Source organism: Perca flavescens, chromosome 3 (genome assembly GCF_004354835.1).
Source record: "Perca flavescens isolate YP-PL-M2 chromosome 3, PFLA_1.0, whole genome shotgun sequence".
Lineage (NCBI taxonomy): Eukaryota > Metazoa > Chordata > Actinopteri > Perciformes > Percidae > Perca > Perca flavescens.
The window spans coordinates 30,413,638-30,433,952 of record NC_041333.1 but is presented as its reverse complement, the minus strand read 5'-3'; the positions used below and the strand labels follow the sequence as shown (position 1 = coordinate 30,433,952).

The 20,315-nt window shown below is 41.2% G+C and overlaps 2 protein-coding genes across 3 annotated transcripts in view; both read left to right on the top strand.

The window, feature by feature from the left end:
• The window catches only part of smtnl (smoothelin, like), a 63,870-nt gene extending 51,161 nt beyond the window's left edge, over positions 1–12,709 (top strand). For both annotated transcript variants that reach the window (XM_028573363.1, XM_028573362.1), the window contains 8 exons: positions 4,346–4,427; positions 5,588–5,842; positions 6,192–6,248; positions 6,331–6,391; positions 6,482–6,628; positions 6,767–6,890; positions 9,870–10,021; positions 12,367–12,709. In XM_028573363.1, the coding sequence (XP_028429164.1) occupies positions 4,346–4,427; positions 5,588–5,842; positions 6,192–6,248; positions 6,331–6,391; positions 6,482–6,628; positions 6,767–6,890; positions 9,870–10,021; positions 12,367–12,493 (1,005 nt within the window). In that variant the 3' untranslated portion in view covers positions 12,494–12,709. The remainder of the gene's footprint in view (positions 1–4,345; positions 4,428–5,587; positions 5,843–6,191; positions 6,249–6,330; positions 6,392–6,481; positions 6,629–6,766; positions 6,891–9,869; positions 10,022–12,366) is intronic.
• Positions 12,710–14,419: 1,710 nt separating this feature from the next.
• On the top strand, positions 14,420–18,198 carry sebox (SEBOX homeobox). Its single transcript, XM_028574015.1, has 3 exons — positions 14,420–14,522; positions 15,201–15,442; positions 16,093–18,198. The coding sequence occupies exons 1-3, from the start codon at positions 14,420–14,422 to the stop codon at positions 16,792–16,794; spliced, it is 1,047 nt and encodes a 348-aa protein (XP_028429816.1). The 3' UTR covers positions 16,795–18,198.
• Positions 18,199–20,315: the final 2,117 nt, after the last annotated feature.

Sequence of the window (20,315 nt, the reverse complement as noted above, 5' to 3'; positions counted from 1 at the left end):
AGAAAGCAGAAGTAAGGAACACCCTTAATTTACTGTAATGCGGAAAGTCGGCATGTTACATTACACCTACAGTAAGTTCAGTGCAACGTGCTGCAGTACAAAGCCAACACAACAATTGGCGCTTACCCACTGGTAGAAGCAGCTCTACTCGGCTCGGCTCGACTCGACTCGATTCGACTCGGCTGCCGTGCCCCGTCCTTCTTTTTCCATTGCAGATTTAGTACCGCCTCATGACTGGTTGCCATAGCGCTGCCGCAGGAAACTGTCGTGACCTAACGCGACGCACACATAGAACGTCAAAGGTGTGTTGTTGTTGCCACAGCCAGAAGACAAATTTGTTGTTGCAAAAAAAAACACCACTGGCTAAACTATTTAAAAACTGCGGGTTTGTTCAGGACTATTGCAAGACCAAACTTCCACTGAGTTAACGCTGGAAGAGGATTGGGAATTAACTTTAGTTTTAGTATGGAAACACTCAGGATTCAGGCGTATCTATCACAAACATCTTTTTCATTGATTTGTGTGTAACATATTAAACATAAATGTTGCCATTTGATGTGTTGAGCAGAGTACAACGAAAACAATACTATAGCTAAAGTACATTATCAATACCAGTTGGCAGCCCCAAGTCCAGTTTACTCCACATGGAATGTTAGCTAGCAGCTGTTTAGGACATGTTTTGGTTTATCTTGTCCTGTTTGGTGACGAGAAGTTAAAAAAAAAAAAACTCAATTTTAGTGCTTCAAGAGTTTGCAAACTTGTCTGTTAGTGCCAGAGGGCAAACAATTACAGGTTCAAAGAAACAGGTTTAATATCCTGTGTCGCTGTCACCAATGCTATGCACCTGTAACCCAGTCAAAGACATTTTAATTTTTTATTTATTTATTTATTGTTTACACCTCATTATCATTTCATTTGAATCTGGTAGTCCATAAAGGAACTTTTGTAGTTTTTTCATATGTTCAATATTTTGCATTTATCCTCTGTTATAATAATAACTACATATATTCATTGTTATCCAGTGAAATTACTGATTTAGCAGGGGGGGATTAACACTTTTGCAAGGCACTGTATCCGTGTCACATTCTCATTAGGGTGCTGAGCCCCCCCCCTAAAGGTCTGATCCTAGAGTCGCCCCTGCCTCAGTAAAGTACAGGTTGACATAAAGATGGCAACACTTTAGTATGATCAAACTCTTTCTTTTCCTCACTCATCCTCCTCTTCATCATCTTTTTTCTTCTTCCTCTGTCTCTGCTCACATGCATACTGAGGGCTTTTCCACACATTGCCTTCTTTCACTGATTTCGTCCAAACATTTCATAGTTCCCCACTCATGATACAATGACGCACTCTCGGGGAGTAAAGGATTTGTTGTTCCCTGAAGAAAGAAAAGGGAGCTTTTGTCTGCTTACACTTCTATTGCTCCATTATGAGACTGCTATGTGAAATATTGTGCATGTATTCATCGGTTGTTGCTCTTCTATTGTGCAGTAGGAGAGTGACAGCTGCTAATGGCACCTACACAGCTCAGCTTGGTCTATTTTAGTGTCATCTTTGCATGTTGGTTTCTACTTTTAGCCACTTATCAGTAGGCAGCAAACACTCTAATACACACATGTCTGCCAATAAAGAGAAACGTGACTTGTATTGTAACTGTTGGAGGAAGCTGCCACCAGCTAATAGGTTGAGGTGATGATATCTTTAAATTTGATTCCTAAACAATCCAGAGCGTTTTTTCCTTATATCCCAGAATATATCTGGCGTGGAGCCAGACCTTACTCCACAGTGCTTTGGAGAAAGGTCTGGCAATGCGAGACCACTGTCTTGCTGACATCCACATTTTAATAAAGGGTGATAATCCTCAAAACAATAAATCAGTCCATGAAGTGCAGGGTTAATCCAACAGATAACACTTGATGTGTGTGTGCATACTCATGAGGTTCTTGTGCCAAAATGTTTGTGTGCTTGTTTAACCGCGTGCATGCACAAATGTGATGGGTGCAGCATGTCCTCAGGTCCCTGGTCAGTACTGTGCCATGTTAAGTGTTGAGCACCAATGTGTTCTGCCAGCAGAAAAGACCTCGAGATACCAGAGAGTTTACGGGAACCTCAGCAGCTCCGCTATCATGTTTCCCCCTCTGACCCACCGTGGACGTCTGATGATCTGAGTACTTAAGCCGAGAAAGCTCCCCTCCCCAAAGCCAGACATTCTGCAATTTGTCTCCCTCCTCTTGCATGATAGCCAGCTGTTTCCACCTCACTACCCCGTCCCTCTGCCTTCTTTCCCATCATGCAATATACAACTGCTCTCCTCTGCCTTTCTCACCTTTTCATACATATTAATGTCATCACTTTTTCCCTTATTCCTTCAAGATGTGTGTGAAGAGAGTGTGTTTGGGGGGTTGTCATTTCATAAACAGTGGGGGGGCACTGTTTATGAAATTACAACCCCCTAAACACACTCTCTTCTTGACTTGTTTTAACACACACACCCCACCGGCATTCCTATATGGTGAGCTCAGCCAAACACACACACATTTACACACTCCCAGCCATTTCCTCAAGTGAGCACAGCATGCTATCTCACAGCAAGAACAGCATCTTGTTCTTTATGTGTGTGCATGTGGGTGAGATAGGAGGGGATACAAAGGTGGTTTTAGGCTTCTGCCTTGCTAGAGACTTAATCTCTAAGAAATAGAATTCTTTCAAACGGGTTGATTCACGCAAACTACAAAACTTTTTTTCCCCCCCGTAGGCTACCCTTACCTGTAGTTGTATCTAGCCATGCAGATGGTTTTGATTTATTTGTAGAGGTTTAGAGATTACAATGCACTTATTTGAAAAGGTCCTAAATTACTAATTTTTCACACTTTCAAGCGATTGCATATACATGTGAGTGGTTCAGGCTGGGTTTTTTTGTATGGTCCCGTCTTCTGGTGTAGTGGTTTCTGACAGCAGAGACAAGCTAACCAGATGCTGCGGCTCTGCTTCCAAACATGCTGACGTTATCCAAACACTGAAATGATGCATCAGATGCACCAGCGGTGAAATAATGTTCTCGGTTAAACACAGTGCAAAAATCGGCCTTGTCTATTTAATTCCACTGTGACAGCCAAGTTTGAAACACAACCAGCTGGTCAGAGTTATTTGTTGCCAAAGAGCAGAGGATCTCCAACTTGGCTGCCCGAGGGTCTCCTGAAAGCCTCTTTCAGGATCTGCTAAACCAACACAGATACAATGTGGCATTCGGTTTGATACTAACCTGAAAAAAACGCGCACAACTATCAGCGCTGCACTATTGACCTCAGATGTGTTGTTCTGTGTCAAAGGGGCCGACTATCAAGACACTAAGCTCCATCTATCTGTCTGACAGGGCCACATGGAAAGTGACAGCTTGACCCACAACCTATGTGGGTCAGCAGCACCATGTGGTGAAGAGTTTGAGATAGAAGTATCTGCTCAGGATAGTGATTAGCTGTTTCCATGAAGCTGGTTGTGTTTGGAGAGAGGAAAAAGAGCCATCTCTGCAGGTCTGTGCTGATCTCAGAGACAGGAAATAGACAGAGTTACATAGACATTGAATTGTGAACTCAAGATGCTGATCATGTTTGACATTAAAACTTGATCGCAATCACTTTAGCGGTCAGGCTGCCAGATCATTCAAAAAGATTTTGTTCGCTCTCCCATCACTGAGTGTGTCAGTGACAGTGGTGCCTGATTTAAAACAAAGACTCATGTCTTATCACAGGAGGGGAGGCAGACACACACTAGACACCAACCCGGTGCCTCCGACGCCTACAACAACAAGCTCATTTATCCACACACCGGCAGACTTGCGTGGAGTTGTGTCGTGCCTCGCCGATTTGTTGTTGTGTTTTGTTTTGTCTGAAGTTGTGTCAAATAGGCCCACATGTTGGAGAAAAGTCCAAAACTTGGAAAGAGTGAAATGGTCCAACAATGACTCAATGAGCAACGGACATCTGGATTTATTGTTTTGTTCAAACCAGAGGAACATGAGGCCCTGAATCCAAACCCTACATACTGGTTTATAAATGTCTCCAAACAGAACATTACAGGGCAACAAATACAATTATGGTAAGAGCAAAAAATACTGTGGCCAATCAGTCATTACAACTCATCAGTACCACAATGATTAATTCACCTGGTGCTTAAATTGCTGGCTTTCAAAGCTCTAACTTCCCAGCTTGTTCTTTGTTTTGAAGGTAAAAAAAACTCCACCCGGCAGCCCTCCTGCTGCTCGCCAGTAAAAGGTCAAATATGACTTCATGCACCTTTTGAAAGCAATGAAGGGCGCAAGTGTTCACTACGATTCTATGTGTTTCAGAGTATTGAGCGAGAGGAGCCAATAGAGGTGGACCCCGCCCCAACACATGCTGGACTGGAGAATGGACATGCTGCTACCACAGGTAATCACGTCTCAACTGTAGCAGTCATATAGTAACCCTGAAAAAAAGGGGAGGGGGACTATGGTTTAACTACGGTTAATACTACTCAGCCTGTAAAAACAGTTGTATAATGTCTTCTGTGGAAGAGAAAACAACCCTGATGATGTCATCAGGGATTATTGTCAGTTAAGGTTTTTGGAGCTTGACTAGTGCCAGTATTTTAGCTTCTGCTCCGTCCATGTTGACCATTATTTTTTTTATAACCTGTCTATTGCAAGTCCCCCATCTATATGGAGGTTCAACTCAACACGACTGAGGAGAGAAACTTTATATTTGTGGAGTACTTTGTTTTTTTTTAGGCTGATTTAATTCTTATAACTGCATGAGGTTGGAGAGGTTGCCCTGTAATAAAGATGTTTTCTGACGCTTTTTCATCATGATGATCACAGTTGCAATAATTGAACGAGTTTTTCTTTCTGCTGGGTCATAAAACACAGGGCTTTCAAGCAGGGAAGCAGAGTTTGTGGCCCAGAAAAACCAAAAGACTTTTACCTAGGAAATGCTTGTTCTATGCAAGTACTACCTAAGGGGACCGGTGTTTTAATTCAAACCACAATCTTTTTTCCTAATCTTAAACTTAACTTAACTTAACTCTTGGGTGCCAAAACTTAACTGTCGTTGCTGCATGACGGCCACCTTTTGTCGGCTAAACTCAACTGCAACGGCCCCTGAAAGGACCGTCACCTCGAAGTGCTCCGTAGCCGGCTCACAGCAACCTTTTCTCAGCTAAATTTAAATGTAAAGACCGCTAAACGTAACTGTCATGTGACCATATAAGATCTGAAGGAATTGTTGTGCATAAGTTTCCGTACGTTATCGTTAACGAGAATGCGTTGTAATGCGTCACTATGTTCACCAGTTATTCCCTGACTTTGTCTGTCTGTTTTTGTGGGGTGGACACCCAAAACAATGAGCTGAAAAAGGATAAAATGCTCCATAGAGCTGAGGGAATCTGGTGATTATTCTCTGTGGGTTTGTTACTATGAGCAAGTTGCAACCCCTTTTACATTACACATCGTAATTACACACGTCATTTGAGCCATTGTTAGTCTAAAACGTATTGATTAGAGCAGCCTTAACAACTTTCATCAATGTGATTTTACATCTTTATTTCCAACCAGAACATTCAGAGTTGGTACACGGAAAAATCTCTCCACCCAATGACTTCCCACACGAACACACAGCCCCTGTCACCATGCGGATGCCCCACCTCCCCATCACCGCTACCACCAAGACTGCAGAAATGAAGGGCCCCGACTCTCCCAGCAGCCCTGTTGGTTCTCGCTCCTCTCCAGTCCCTGAGGCCTCACCTACCGGCCAATCAGCTGCGAGCACCAACCAGACCCAACCAATAGAGGAGTCTTCAATTCAACCAGGTGGCTGATGGTCTCAATTCTAACTCAGCTTGTCAAGACATCTTTGTTTTTTATTGTAAGATGTGTTGTTGTTGTAATGCTGCATTCATTGTAAATGGAGAAAGTGAAAGACACAAGCCTCCTATTAGAAAAGTTTACCAAGCTTACAGGTAATGAATTGAGCCCAATTTTCTCTAATGTCCAACTTCAGACCTGCAATTACATGGCTTTAAAGTTATTTTGTAGATTTATTTGCAAAATTCGTAGAGGTATTTTACATGTAAAGAAATCATTATTTTGCTTTCACCTGTGCTTTTATTTTATTATAATACTGACAACTTTCAATTTACTTTTTCTTTGTTGCTGTTAGTGTCTTCTACATGGACCCCGACACCTATCAGAGCTCTGGGATCTCCCCGCCTTCAAGGTGAGCCATACTTTCAGACACACACATGCTATCCTGACTACAATATCATGGATAGGATTTACTGACTGCTCGTCTTTTGCAGATAAAGCAAATTCAGCCCCAGCTAAGTCTGTCACCTACTCAGGGCTATTGCAGCATGATAGGTGAGTGAAAGGTGACTCATGAAGAACATCTTTTAGGATGGGTAAAATATGTTTTGCTTTGTCTGACCCTTCTGTGCTCCGGTCATGCAGAGACGGTGATGTAAGCGGCAACAGGTCCTATGGGCAGGTCGGAGAGAGGAGGCGGGAGTTGGTGAGGTCGCAGACTCTGCCACGCAACATTGGCGCTCAGGCTCGTCGATCTATCTTTGAAAGGCTGGACTCTGAAGCCAGTAACAGGTAAATGAAATGTAATGCTGCATTTGACTCATGTGGGAATTATTATATATATATATATATTATTATAATTAAGGTAAATCGTTTCCTAAACATTGTAATTCTCTCATGTATCCTTGCCCTGCTTCTGCTTATGTGCAGTCGCCCCAAACCAGTGGACTCTAAACCCAAACTGAAGCGGTCTCAAAGTTTTGGGGTGTCCAGTGCCAGCAGCATCAAACAGATTCTTCTTGAGTGGTGTCGCTCCAAGACCATAGGCTACCAGGTAAAAAAAAAAATAAAAATTACAAACTTTGTATACACAATTCCAGTCTGGCAATGTTATCCTGTCAGCCTGTTGTCCATGTTCAGCCTATTTAGAGCCATATTTTGTAACATTTGGTCTATATATTATGTCATAAGTTGCTTTTAGGTTCCACACAAGTTCAAAGCTTTTATGACTATGCCTATTTTAGCTCATTTGCTACAAATTGCTAGCCTGGTTGACACCAGACCCTTCTCAGTTGTAACCAAGGGGGTAAGCTTCTCTTCAGAACTCAAACTTCCTATGGCGCCATTTTGATGCTACAAAGTGATCACCTCCTGTTAGGGTTCCACTGACTGCCATTCACTTTGACGTCACGTGACAGTGAATAACTTAACATCTGAAGCGTTTAAAGACTCTATTTGTCCATTGTTTATTTCTAAAGAAACACGACAATATATAAAAGGCTCCATTACCTCGTACCTCACGTTATGGCTCCATAGCAGACGTTTTTGTAAAAACAGGCTAACGATTGTGTCACACAGTAGAGAAATTACCGTACAGTACAGGAGAAGCTCACAGGCAGTTTCGACTTACATGAGATGTTTAGGTTTAATTACTAATGTTAACTAGCATGTTAGTGATCAATAATTAGCCTGTGCCTATGTTATCTCCTTACACATACCTACGCTCTCCGTCTCTGCAAGATTGGGAATGATTGAGATTTCTCTTGACACAGCTACCAGAAGACTTACAACTTTCAGACAGGTTGCTCACGTCACATTTACGTCGTCTCTCTCAGTTGGAGGCTGCACAGTAACGTTCAGCGCTCAGCGGAAAAGTGCTTCTAATATCCTTCACTGGTCTCCGTCCAGAGCAACGGGATCTGTTGGTCCATTCTTATATACTGTCTATGGTTGTAACTGAGAGTGGGTCTGGGAAAGGCTCATTCACAGCTCATTTCCAAAGGGGCATCACCAACGGACGCCGCTCAAATGCCTCTGGGCACATTGGATAGTCCTTCAACCAATCAGACCAACGAGCCGGGTGACGTAGCAGCGACAGCGGCATCAACGAGTTGCTGCGCTTCGGTGGCCATCATGTTGAATGTAAACAAGAAGCTGCTCGCCTTTGCTGCGCTATCGTCATCGTGTAAAGCCCACCTCAACGGTTGTCATTGGTGCCTTGATTTGGGGGACATTGGAAAAGGGTTTGAATGGGCTCTTCGCCAGACTGACTTGCAGAGCAAATCTCAAATTAGCTGGAAATCCGTCAGGGTTTTCCCAGGCTAACAAATTGCACAAATATTACATTACTGCTGACCATTTTCCAAAGCAGATCATAGTTGATTACATATCTTTTTCCTACCTCCCAGATGGTCACTGACATCAGTTCATTTCGCATTATAGCATGAAAATCAACTGGCAAAGACTTGCTTGAGATAGGTAATCCAGTGTGTCTGGTTATATGATTGTCAAAATGATGTTATTGTTGCACAGTAATGTAGTGGAAACTGTCCTGTGGGGAAGTTTGAACTTCTGAGCTTTAAAGTCGGTAGCAGATCAGCAGCAGCGCTGTTAATGCAAGAAGATAATAAACTCGCGTTGTTCTTTTCGAGATGTTTTTCAGCTGGCAGTGTTTTGGGTTTGACTTTCTGGAAACATAGCTTTGTAACGTAATGCTGTTCTTCAACCTTAGATAACAGATCGTCCTACCAGCACATGAACACACCACATCCAGGCTTTCAACTACAGTATCATGCCATAATTATGCAACTTTGACAAAAACAGACAGCCAGAGGTTTAAAGACAAGTACTGTAGATTTTGGATTGCCTATGTGGAATGAAACTTGACATGTTGATTTTGATTGAGTACAGAAACGATTTTGTAGATACTGATTCATTTCTTTCCGATGGGATGAGAAGATGGATATCAATTTCACGTTTGTGTTGGAGCTGGGAGGTGTTTAGCCTAGCTTAGCATAAAGACTGCGGCCACTGTGGTAAAGACTGAGCCTAACTCAGTGTCTCGACCACAAGCGTTTCAGACGTGTTTTACAACCCACATCTCACGGAACTGATACAATCTCATTTTATCTGCACTGGCTCTGTCAGGCTCGCGTTTCAGCCCCGTCTCACCCAGGGTGTAAACACGGCCTGAACACATTATTTACACTTCAAGTCTATTTTTTCAACAAGACGTGTGTAAACGCAAGGTTCATGCCAAATAAAGAGACCTGAATAATATATTTATCAACATTTTGCTACGTGAGCGGAGCAGAGGTGCAGTAAAAAGTAAAAAAAAAAAGTAATCTGTTTTAAACGAGCCCAACTGTTTTTCATATACCTTTAACCTGTCAGCACACGCTGCAGTGGTAATGTGCTAATTATCTACAGTACCTCTCAACCGTGGAGGTGAATGTAAGTGAGGGTCTCTGCGAATATAGGGGTGCGTGTGTGTGTGTTTTGGGGGTAGTTTGAGTCATGGTTGAGAACACATTGTTGCACTCTGGTACCCTTTTCTTCACAGCAGCTTGTGCCAGCCGCTCCATGTGGCTTTGGTTATAGACTCTTATTAACTGGGAGCGCGAACACACACACACACACACACACACATACACGAGAGAGAAATATGTTCATCCGATGACTTGACATGTTGCATTTCATTCAAAGCAAACTCCAGACTAATAAAGGGCAGTCTTGAAATGACTTGATTTCAAAAGCATGTAACAGACCGAAAGCAGGAGAGCCGAGGAAAGTGGAGGAGAGAAGAGGGGGGAAGTCTGTTTTATCCATCATAATTAGGAGCTAGACGGTAAATGGGGAGATGGCTTTATGAAGCCACAGCAAGCTTCCATTCAGTTTTACAAGTCATGTTCTTCCCTGCTTTTAATCTTTCAGCTCTTACTGCTTTCTTCCATGCACACAAAGGTCCGAGATGACACAGTTAAGTCACACACTGCCACATCATCACCACATCTTTTTCTCTGTTTCTCTGTAGAACATTGACATCCAGAACTTCTCATCCAGCTGGAGCGATGGGATGGCTTTCTGCGCTTTGGTCCACTCCTTCTTCCCCACTGAGTTCGACTATAACTCTTTATTGCCCGCCAACCGCAAACACAACTTTGAACTGGCCTTTGGAACTGCAGAGTGAGTGATGGCAGTATCAGAATATAAAGACAAGGCAGCTTTTTAGTGTGTTTCTGATATGATGGATATGATGCAGTTTCAGTCATTACATATTCATTGTAGAATTGATTGAAGCGACACGTTTGGAGGGTTTTCCCAACCTGACAAGAATAAAAGTCTCCATATCAATAGTTTGTTGTGACATTACCTAGACATAGTGTAACCATAGATAGTCAAATTCATTCATGAGTCTTATTGTTGATCAGAATTGTATAGGCTTAAATCTGACCTACATTTTTACCTTTTGTTTGTTTTGTATTCCTTTTGAATGCTTATTAATACTTTGCATTACAGACTTAGCTTTTGTTTTATAGCCCTCTGCAAAGTTGTTATTCTATATGCCAGAACATATATATTAGAATATTTACTACTACTTGATTTAAGAATGTATTATTCGACGACTGCTGCTGCAGAATTAAGCTGATTTGACTGAAAAACAATATTCCCTTGGTCACAGAGACAATCCATGTGTAGTGACGGCTTCACATTTGACCTCTTAAAGAGATCACAGAGCAGAGACTTACAGATGAATTATTACATGCATAGTGTCGTTCTTTAACGCCTCAAAACATGTTTGTTAGGATGTAAAGGAACAGTCTGTGTTTTCATCAGGACTATTCAAGACACTATTAGCTATTAGATGCTGAAAATAGCTTGGACTGATATTACATTTTGATAATTGACTAATTGTCATTTTCAAGCAAAACCACCAATCATTCAATGTTTCCAGCTTCTTAAATGGGAGGATTTGCTGCTTTTGTCTGTTCTGTAGCATTAGAAACTGAATATCTTTGCATTTTGGACTGCTGATTTTAATATGTCACCTTGTGCTTTAGGTAATTGTGTGAATGCTGATTCAGCAGCATGTATAGTATTGTTATTTGATTCTTTATTTTTAGATTTTTTGGTCGTCTAACTTCTGTATACGTTCAAATATCAAAATGTTCAGCTCTTTAAGCACATGATGGGACTTCTTCAACATTTGTTCTATTTATACTTTTTTAAATATTAAGTCAATGAGAGGAGGCCTCAAATTCTTCAAATCCTCTTCTTCAAAATCTATCTCCTCCTTCATCCAAACTTTAAACCATTCAGGACAAATTCAGATATTCAGGGTCTATTAAGCGTTTTAATATCTTTTACGTTTAAGTTTTGTGTTCCTTTCAGGCATTTTCATCGATTATAATGGGTGTGTATTGTGTGACTTACATGGGTGATGTCATCGCTTCTCTATAAATTGCTCTCACGCCCACAATTTTTACTTGTCATACATTTGTATGTTAAAACGTAGGCATTATTGTCTAGTTTCAGAAAATATGTTCATTTAAGCGATATGAGTTATAGTTTTTGAATTATCTGCCTCAGAGCGACAAGACGGTTGGTGGATTTTCCATTGACGATAACGTTATTTATCCTCATTCTCTCTTGAGCCAAACGCAAAGTATTTGGAAACTGCGACTTCTGAGTCATTTTTTATTTGGGTTGAGAAATGGAAAGGTTATAGTGATATTCAAGAACAAATACCGGTACTGCTCCCTGTTTACTTGTTACCATTAAAACAGACTTACTGTAGCTATGATTGGCCTCGCTCGAGATAACTACTCAAGGTCAATGCCTAACTTCAACCAATCGGGCTGCTTCTTAGGGCGGGACTTGCCTAAAACTGCTCTGGGATCCATAATAACGCAAACCATGCATACTTACCTTGTGGGTTGACGACGAATTGAGGCAGGGTCTCTCAACTGCCGACAAATTGCCACCGTGGTGCTGCAATGTGTGCCGAACGGATGCAGCTCGCTTGCCACTAGAGTTTAGATTCTCTGCCCGAGCCCAAACCCAACCCCCGGGCCGGGCCGATATTTTTGTGGTTTTTTAATCATTACTTTATTAGCCTTATTCGGTGGGTAGCGAGCTATGCCTCTCCAGCTTCTCCCGTAGCTTTAGGTGAAAAAACTTTAATTATTCCATTTTACATTAATTATGTTATTCAACTCGTCAATGAAATTTATACTAATTAAAACCATCAACTTTTCCAACTATTCTCACTACTTCAACTTCTCACGGATTTAGACTATTAATCCAGTTTAGCTTTAGCAATTTAGCTATTCAGCATTCAAAAGCATTATCTGAGGAAATGCATTTTCTAGTTGTGTTTTTTCCATGATTTCCTGGCATTTTTTAGACCAATCAATGAACCCCTAAATGGATTTCAGCCTGACAGCAATAACATTCTGACTTTTCACAATGCCAAATCCTGTTTATAAAGTGTTCCCTTCTGACTTGCGTTTCTCTGTTTGTGTCTTCAGAGCAAAGGCATGCTGCGACCGGCTGATCGAGGTGGAGGACATGATGATCATGGGTCGTAAACCAGACCCCATGTGTGTCTTCACCTACGTCCAGTCCCTCTACAACCACCTGCGCAAGTTTGAGTGAAGCTCAAAAGCAAAAGGATGTAATTTCCTGCGCTCTTCTCCTTTTAGACTTCACCTTTTTGAACCTCTTCATCCTTCTTTGTACCCATCCGTGAGCTGATTGGAGATCCAGAGCAGGCATGGGAGCACTTTGAAAAGACTACACTGACCCCTGGTGGTAGATGACTCATGGGGATTGTGTGTGTGTGTGTGTGTGTGTGTGTGTGTGTGTGTGTGTGTGTGTGTGTGTGTGTGTGTGTGTGTGTGTGTGTGTGTGTGTGTGTGTGTGTGTGTGTGTGTGTGTGTGTGTGTGTGTGTGTGTGTGTGTGTGTGTGTGTGTGTGTGTGTGTGTGTGTGTGTGTGTGTGTGTGTGTGTGTGTGTGTGCGTGTGTGTGTGTGCGTGCGTGCGTGTGTCCTCTAATGTTAACTGCAATGAAGAAGATGAATTTACAAGTAATATCTGGGTTAGTTTGTCAACAATAGTTTTTTTCTGTGTGTGTGTAGTTGAGATATATTGGACAAATTGGACAAAGGTTTCAACTATTGTGTATATGTGTTTTATAAATCTTTATTGTCCACACATGCATGTTTGAAAGTGAGTGTCCATATTAATCTTTAATATTTCACCAAAGGAGACGATGTATGTTTCACAAATGTAACTGTATAACTAAACTGTTTGTGGGGCAGAATAGCTGACTAAATAAAATGATATGTTGCTGACTGATATTTACATCCACATATGCTGTGACATTGGGTTATTAAGATAATGTTGAGATATGGAAAATTAAATCAATAAATTGTACTGTGTGACACCTTAATGTCAACATTGTGTTCCTTACTGGGAGTCAAAGAGACAAGTTTCTGCATTGTAATAAAATTTTCAGATCCAAAAACTCTATTATATTATATAGGCTATATATTCTTTTTATTTAATAAAACGTTATTTTATTATATAGTAAATACAAATTGAACACTCTTTATGATACGGGGGATCAGTCCACCATGCAAAGATTATTGAAGTTATTGGAATTAAGTGGTATTATCGCTCATCTCAAGATTAAACTTGACCTACTTGGAAATTTTTGTGGAATAATTCGATGGCCAGTATCTCTTATAAAATAGGCTACACATTTTTGTTGTGTCTGACAGACAGTTATAAAATTGTTTTTATTATTTTTGATCATAATATCTTAATACTGTATGTGTCATCGGGACATTTGGCTCAGAAATCATGGGCTCCTTTTATTGATTCCAACTGATTCTCATACACTTACAACTTCAGTATTTGGTCGATCTGATAAAACATTTAAAAAAAACATTTCCTAAGCAAATCCCGAATGAAATGAGACATATTTTCAAATGAAGCAGCACAGTCATCGGCTAATTCATTGTCTAAATACCTACATTACACAGGTTTTCATACACCAAATACATTTTGTTTCGTTTTAAAAACCTAATGTTTTTATGGCTGGTCTGTTTTATTTTGTTGTTTCTAACCTATGCACTTTCTAATGTGGATTTTGAAAAGTGCTCTATAAATAAAGATCATTATATTATTATAAACATATAAAAAAAATGCTATTTTGCTATTGCTATTTTGAAATGCTATTTCCCTCTGATTTTTATCTCTTATTATAATGATACACTATTGAATGTTAGAGTGTTGGCCTATAAGCACATTACCATATCCCCAAAACTCTTCAAAAACAGGCAGAACAGTTGAAGAAATAATACAATGCAGCATGAAAACAACTAGTGTGCTCCATTCTCAGATGGGGATTAGAAGGGCAGAGGTGAACAACACCTGGATTTGCAGGGATGGGTTGTGGGTGTGGGGTGTCACATCTGATGTGGGTATAAGAAGCGGTCACTCCTCCTCAGCTGTCAGCACCGAGCAGCGGATGTGTGTGTGTGTGTGTGTGTGTGTGTGTGTGTCTCTGTGTGAGTCATGGCTCTGTTCACGGACTCAGACTTCTCTTTACTCAAACACAACCAGCAGAGAGACATGGTGGATTTTAAGGCGTTATTTGGAGAACCGGACCACTGTAAAGGTGAGTGCAATATCATTTAGAATTGTCTATTCAATTGATAATTTTCATGTTTTGCTTCTTGTAATCAATTTCCACTGGAGAAACCACAGCAAATGTAAATTAAGCATCAATCAATTAAATAGGCGAGCCAACTATAATGAAAACACCCTAATTAACCCTAGACGAAGACAACATTCTTAATGAAAAAGGAGTGCATTCCTAATCCGAAATTAGGAAGAAAGAAATATTATCTAAATTAAATAAAAAGTTCAAAACAAATGCGCGTGTTATAGGCTAAGTCAATATAAACATCGAACACAACCTAATAAACATTAGGCTATAGTAAGCAAAATAGCCTATAGTGCAAATTGCACTATATGGCTATTTTGCCTATTTGTAAATGAAAAAAAGAAAACGTTTTTTTATTTTTTATTTTTTACAGTAGCCTAGCCTATATTTAAAAAATAAAAATTCAGCCCTGAAGCTTGTGATTTCGTTTTAATGGCCTACAAAAACGTTAGAACTCGGCGCGTTTCGACCTTAAACAATTCAATCTAAATTTAAATGTTGAATTTTATCTTCCTCATTCTTATTTATATAATATATAGCCCAATATTTTATATTAGGTTATATAGCCTACATGTCTTTATTTTTTATTTGTATTGTTTCTCCTCCCTTTTGGATTTTCTTTATTATAAGATGCCCGGAGTGAGTGCGCGCTGTCCTCTCCGGAGCCGGACAGAGCCGCCGCCGCCGCCGCCGCCGCCGCCGCCGCCGCCGCCGCCGGTTTGATGGAGGGCCAGAGGAAGAGGAAGAGGACCATCTTCAGCCGAGCCCAGCTGTCTGAATTGGAGCAGGCCTTCGCTGTGACTCCCTACCCGGACATCGCCCTGAGGGAGAGGCTGGCCGCGCACACACACCTGCCCGAGAGCAAGATCCAGGTGAGTCTGCTGCGGCGCAGGGGTCGCTTCAAAACTCCCCGGTATAAAACCCGGCTATAAGTACTCTATCTTTCTATATTATGAATGGATTAAATGACTACTATACGTGTTCGCTTAAGTAGCTCGTGACAAATATAGGCCTATTTCGAGCTGATTTTGGTGAGGACAACTACAAAATAGTAAGACAGAAGTGTTTTGATTGTTTCCAGTTTCTAAAATGTGAGGATTTTTCTGCACTGAGTACTTCTACTTTTAATTCTTTAAGTACATTTTCCTGATGATACTTAAGTACTTTTACTTAAGTAACATTTTCAATGCAGGACTTTTACTTGTAACAGAGTATTTTTTACAGTGTGGTATTAGCAGGGGTGTCGGAATTGGGGGGAAAAGGGGACTGAGTACACAGGGCCCTCATGTGAGGAAGGCCCAAAAAGATGCTAGAATGAACAGCTGTGGATGTGGGGAGGGGCCCATAGAGAATGCCTTTGCACAGGGCCCAGAACTCTGTGCTACGCCCTTGGGTAGTACTTTTACTTAAGTAAAGGATCTGATTACTTCCACCACTGAATTTCCCCATTGTGGGATTAATAAAGGATTTTTGTTTAATCTTAATATGACCCAGGCATTACAAGTCTTTGTATTTCCCACAGGTGTGGTTTCAAAACAGAAGAGCCAGAAGTATCAAGATTGTGAGACAGCCCAAGTCCACCAAGCCTGGCCTGGGGGGTAGAGAGGTTGTAGATCCCCCCCCTGGGCCTGTGAGCTCCGCTTTCCTTACCTCAACCACCCTGACGGACATATTCAGGCAAGAGCCGAACCACTCATGTGAGGATGTCCCACAGATTTATTCCGACTGGATCCACATCTACAGCAACCCAGCGTCATCGCCGCCGCCATCTTCCTCATCTCTCCACCAGCAGCCCACAATGGGTCCCTCAAAACCTTCAGAGTGTCGTCTCTGGGATGAGGAGCCCCACCAGCGGCAGCATCTGGGACCAGCACTCCCCGGTTTCCTTCCTGGTTCGTTTCCTCAGCCTATCAGCAGGCAGCCTCACCACTCGGCCGCCCCCCGCTCCTACCAGGCTTTCAGGAACTTCAAACCCCAGACTATGGCTCCATCTGGGACTCATCAGGCCGTGTACGGAGGCAGCGCGGCAGGTGGAGGTCACGCCTCTGTAGACCAGGTAGTCCCCTCCCACCCTCAGCCGGTGTACTGGGAGGTAACTCAGGGCCAAGGTCCCCACCACTCACACCCCCATCACCACCCACAGATGGGACCGCAGACCTCCATGGGCTACATCTCAGACCTGATCTACAACGCTGCTATCGTCACCAACTTCCTGGAATTCTGATTAGTCTGTGGATGTGGAGCGTGAACAGGGAAATATTAATACTGGATATAGCTACTATAACTATTTCTGTCTCCTTTGTATTTCCTGTTACAACACCTCCTGTGTCTACATCTGTCATGTATGTTACCAGAGCCGAATGTTCCTCAAACCTCTATATAGGCTACTACAGAGTTATTATCAAGTTGTAGTTTTTTTTTTTTGTATACTCCAGTCGTGTTTAATATGTTTTGGATTTATTTGATTTATATAATCCCACTTCAATTTACAATATTTTACAGTTGCTTTGGATCTGTTTTCAAAGCAGAGTTTCAATGTGCAATGCAAAACTTTAAATTCAAATAGCCAAACTGGCTCGGTAAAGTCTTCAGAACACGTTTCAGTGCTTATTACTGAGGGTACAGATCACTGCATCAAATGCACCATCAGTGTGTTTAGAAGCATTTCTCTTTATTCTAACAATAGCTGGTGAGCAGCATTACAACATGATGCTAATGACTTCCCCCCGACTGCCTTGCATGTCAAAAGTATGAAAGTGGTGGGAAGAAGAAAAAGGGAAAATAAATGTTTTGAATACTATCACATTTTGTCTGCTGGTAGTGTAAATTGTGGTTTCATGTTATAGCCATGAATTCCAGCATTACTTTAGCTTTAGATTAGATTTATGTGTGCGTGTAATATTTAAGGTTTGAATAGAAACAAAAGTGGTCGATAGTAACAGTACAATCATGATCATTTTGTCTTTAATGAATATAAGATCTACTGTAGTTTAAAATGTAGACTGCATTATCTACGGTATATTTACAGCAATGCCACATATGAATAACATGAGAGTCATTCTTACTGTATTTGCTCATTAATTGCTAGTTGTATAATGTTGAGCAAATGCCCACTAACAGATGGTGTTTTGATGAGAATTGGTTTCTGTTTGACAGCACTATTTTATTTTAAAATGCAACAATGGTTACAATTTTGCAATGGACATTTACACACAGTGTTGTAATTCCCTGATACATGCACTGGTGGGAAATTTGATTTGTGTGCAACGTGAGATTCTGAGTACAGCATTTTGTGTTTAGAGTCTTGCGAATCGAAACTCTTGTTGTGAAAACTGAGCCAAAGCAACTGTAAAATATGTCAAGAGTCGTGCATATATAGACTTGTTCAAGTGTGTTTCTAGTCTGGTTTTGATTTTCTCTCAATAAAAAAAGGACTAATGGAAGGATGCATAGAGCAGCTCACTATCCCACCAACTTGTCACACAGGGGAATCACTGATGTACTTGATATGGATTCTTCTCCCAGATGCCAGCTCCTGTTTTCCTGCTCTAAGCTGAACTGTGGCTTGTTTAATGCTTCGGCCCTGCAAGCATTATCTTTCAAAACATCCTGATTAAAATGATTCTTTGTGGTAAGATACCATTACAGGAATAATTATTTTCTAAGTCAAAATATATTGTTTTCATATCTCTCTGTACTGTAAGTATCAGGAGGGTTAGGTGGACAGAGGGACGAGGAAAAGAATGAAAAATAAGAACTAAATTAAAGCCAGAGCTCAGGGGTCTATCAGCTTACAGGCACTGTAATACTGCCTGGATTTATGTTTTGAAATATTACATGAGCGGTATAATACAGAGGCAAATATGACAGTAGTGTGCACTGTCCAGCGCTGGACAGAGATCTCTGCATATCATAATCATCTTTAATACCAAATAATCTTTCAATAAACCTTTAATCCGGGTGTCAAATCTCAGATCTTAGGAAGATACTTTTTTTGTATTCCAGATGTAGTTACATCTTTTAATCTTTCCACTGATATGACAGGACTTGATAAGAGGAGGATGGGATAGTTTTAAAAAAAAAATATGAATTAATATCTCGAGAAGGGATCACAGAAAACAGATGTGTGTCTGTGTCGTATGAAATAAGATACATGGTGTTACTGGTCGCAGGATGATAAGTCTTCTGTAGCTCTGGTATACAGTAATCGTTTGTTTTTGATGCGTCCATAATTCACTTTAAACCAGATACAGTAAGCACAGATCAGAAGACAATTATTAGCACATCTGTCAGGTGGAGATGGATGATAAAATAACTCAACAACAGTTCAGTAAACAGTATTAGTAACTGACGCTACAGCTGGTGGGTTATTTATTAGAGTCAAAACAAGGTCGACCACAGGGCAAAATAAAACCAACATCTTGAAAAAAATGACTCAATCTTTTTCCAGGGCTGTCAACCTTATCTCATGGTCTTCATCTGTGGATAGTTTGCTCTGTTAAGAATAACTGTGAACTACTTTTTGACAAGGTCAAGAATGAGCAGGCACGCTCAGTTTTTAGTGAGGTATAAAGTAGGAGGCTATCACTAATGAAGCTCAGTGTAAGTTCATTCAGGAAGACTTCTATCCAACCCTTTTTTTTTCTCTCTCTCTCTCTCTCTCCCAACCTAGTCTCTGCATTGTCATCAGCTGAATGTGGGCGTTCAGTCTTTTAGTTAAACCAACCACATTTTTGCCACAATCTCTGTGAGATATTGCGTTGCTGCATTCAAACTTGAAATGTGTTCTACTCTTAGCTGCAGTCAGTTGTCATTTCAGGCACAATTGATGCGACCCTCCTTCAACACATTCACCTCCAGTTCTCATCATTCCCAGCTCCCAGAGTTCCCCCCTGCTTCACATCACAATCATCCAGATCTGCAGGCTTCCTTTATCCCTTCGTCATCACCACTAGTGTCTAGACTCCATCTGGGTAATATTCCTATTAATCTATATCCTCGACATTCCACCGCTCCGTTGGCCGACGGAAATTTTGCCGGATTTCACTCATTTAGGCCGGATATCCGTTTCCTTCCGCTTTCTTTGTGTTGACATTTTAAACTCCGGTGGATTTATGAGGACTATGGTGAACTGCTCCTCAGATCTCTGCAGGGTAAATCCAGACAGCTAGCTAGACTATCTGTCCAATCTGAGTTTTCTGTTGCACGACTAAAACAACCTTTGAACGTACACGTTGCACAAAAACAAGTTCCACCCCAAGGCTATTTTGCAAGAGGCGCCGTTGCTCCGTACGGCGCTTAGCACCGCCCAAGACGATTGTGATTGGATTAAAGAAATGCCAATAAACCAGAGTGGATTAGTCAGACCGTCCTCCCCCGCAGCTCCGCAGCGTGTGGAGGATAGTCTGGCAAAGCGAGACTATATTCCTATACACCCATGCCCTCTAACCCCTATAATTTAACATTGCGATGGAGTCTAATCGCCAAAGACTCTAACATATCAACCTATTATGCACCATGTTCGTTAAACTTATTTCACTCTTAAATGAAGTCTCTCCTGATTGAAATACTATTCAATATTACTTTCTGGAATAGAGCACTGATGCAAAAACATTAAACTGTGTCAAATCTGACAAGTCCTCTAACCCATATGACCACTTAGGTTGTTTGTTCCTACTCTCTAATACGACCCACAGGAGAGTAAGCACAAACATATGACTACATCTGAAAACAGAAAGGAAAGAA

Coding starts and splice junctions, on each gene's coding strand:
- sebox (XM_028574015.1), top strand. CDS start 14,420: ATGGCTCTGTTCACGGACTCAGACTTCTCTTTACTCAAACACAACCAG. Junction 14,523..15,200: donor AGAACCGGACCACTGTAAAG/GTGAGTGCAATA, acceptor CTTTATTATAAG/ATGCCCGGAGTGAGTGCGCG. Junction 15,443..16,092: donor TGCCCGAGAGCAAGATCCAG/GTGAGTCTGCTG, acceptor TATTTCCCACAG/GTGTGGTTTCAAAACAGAAG.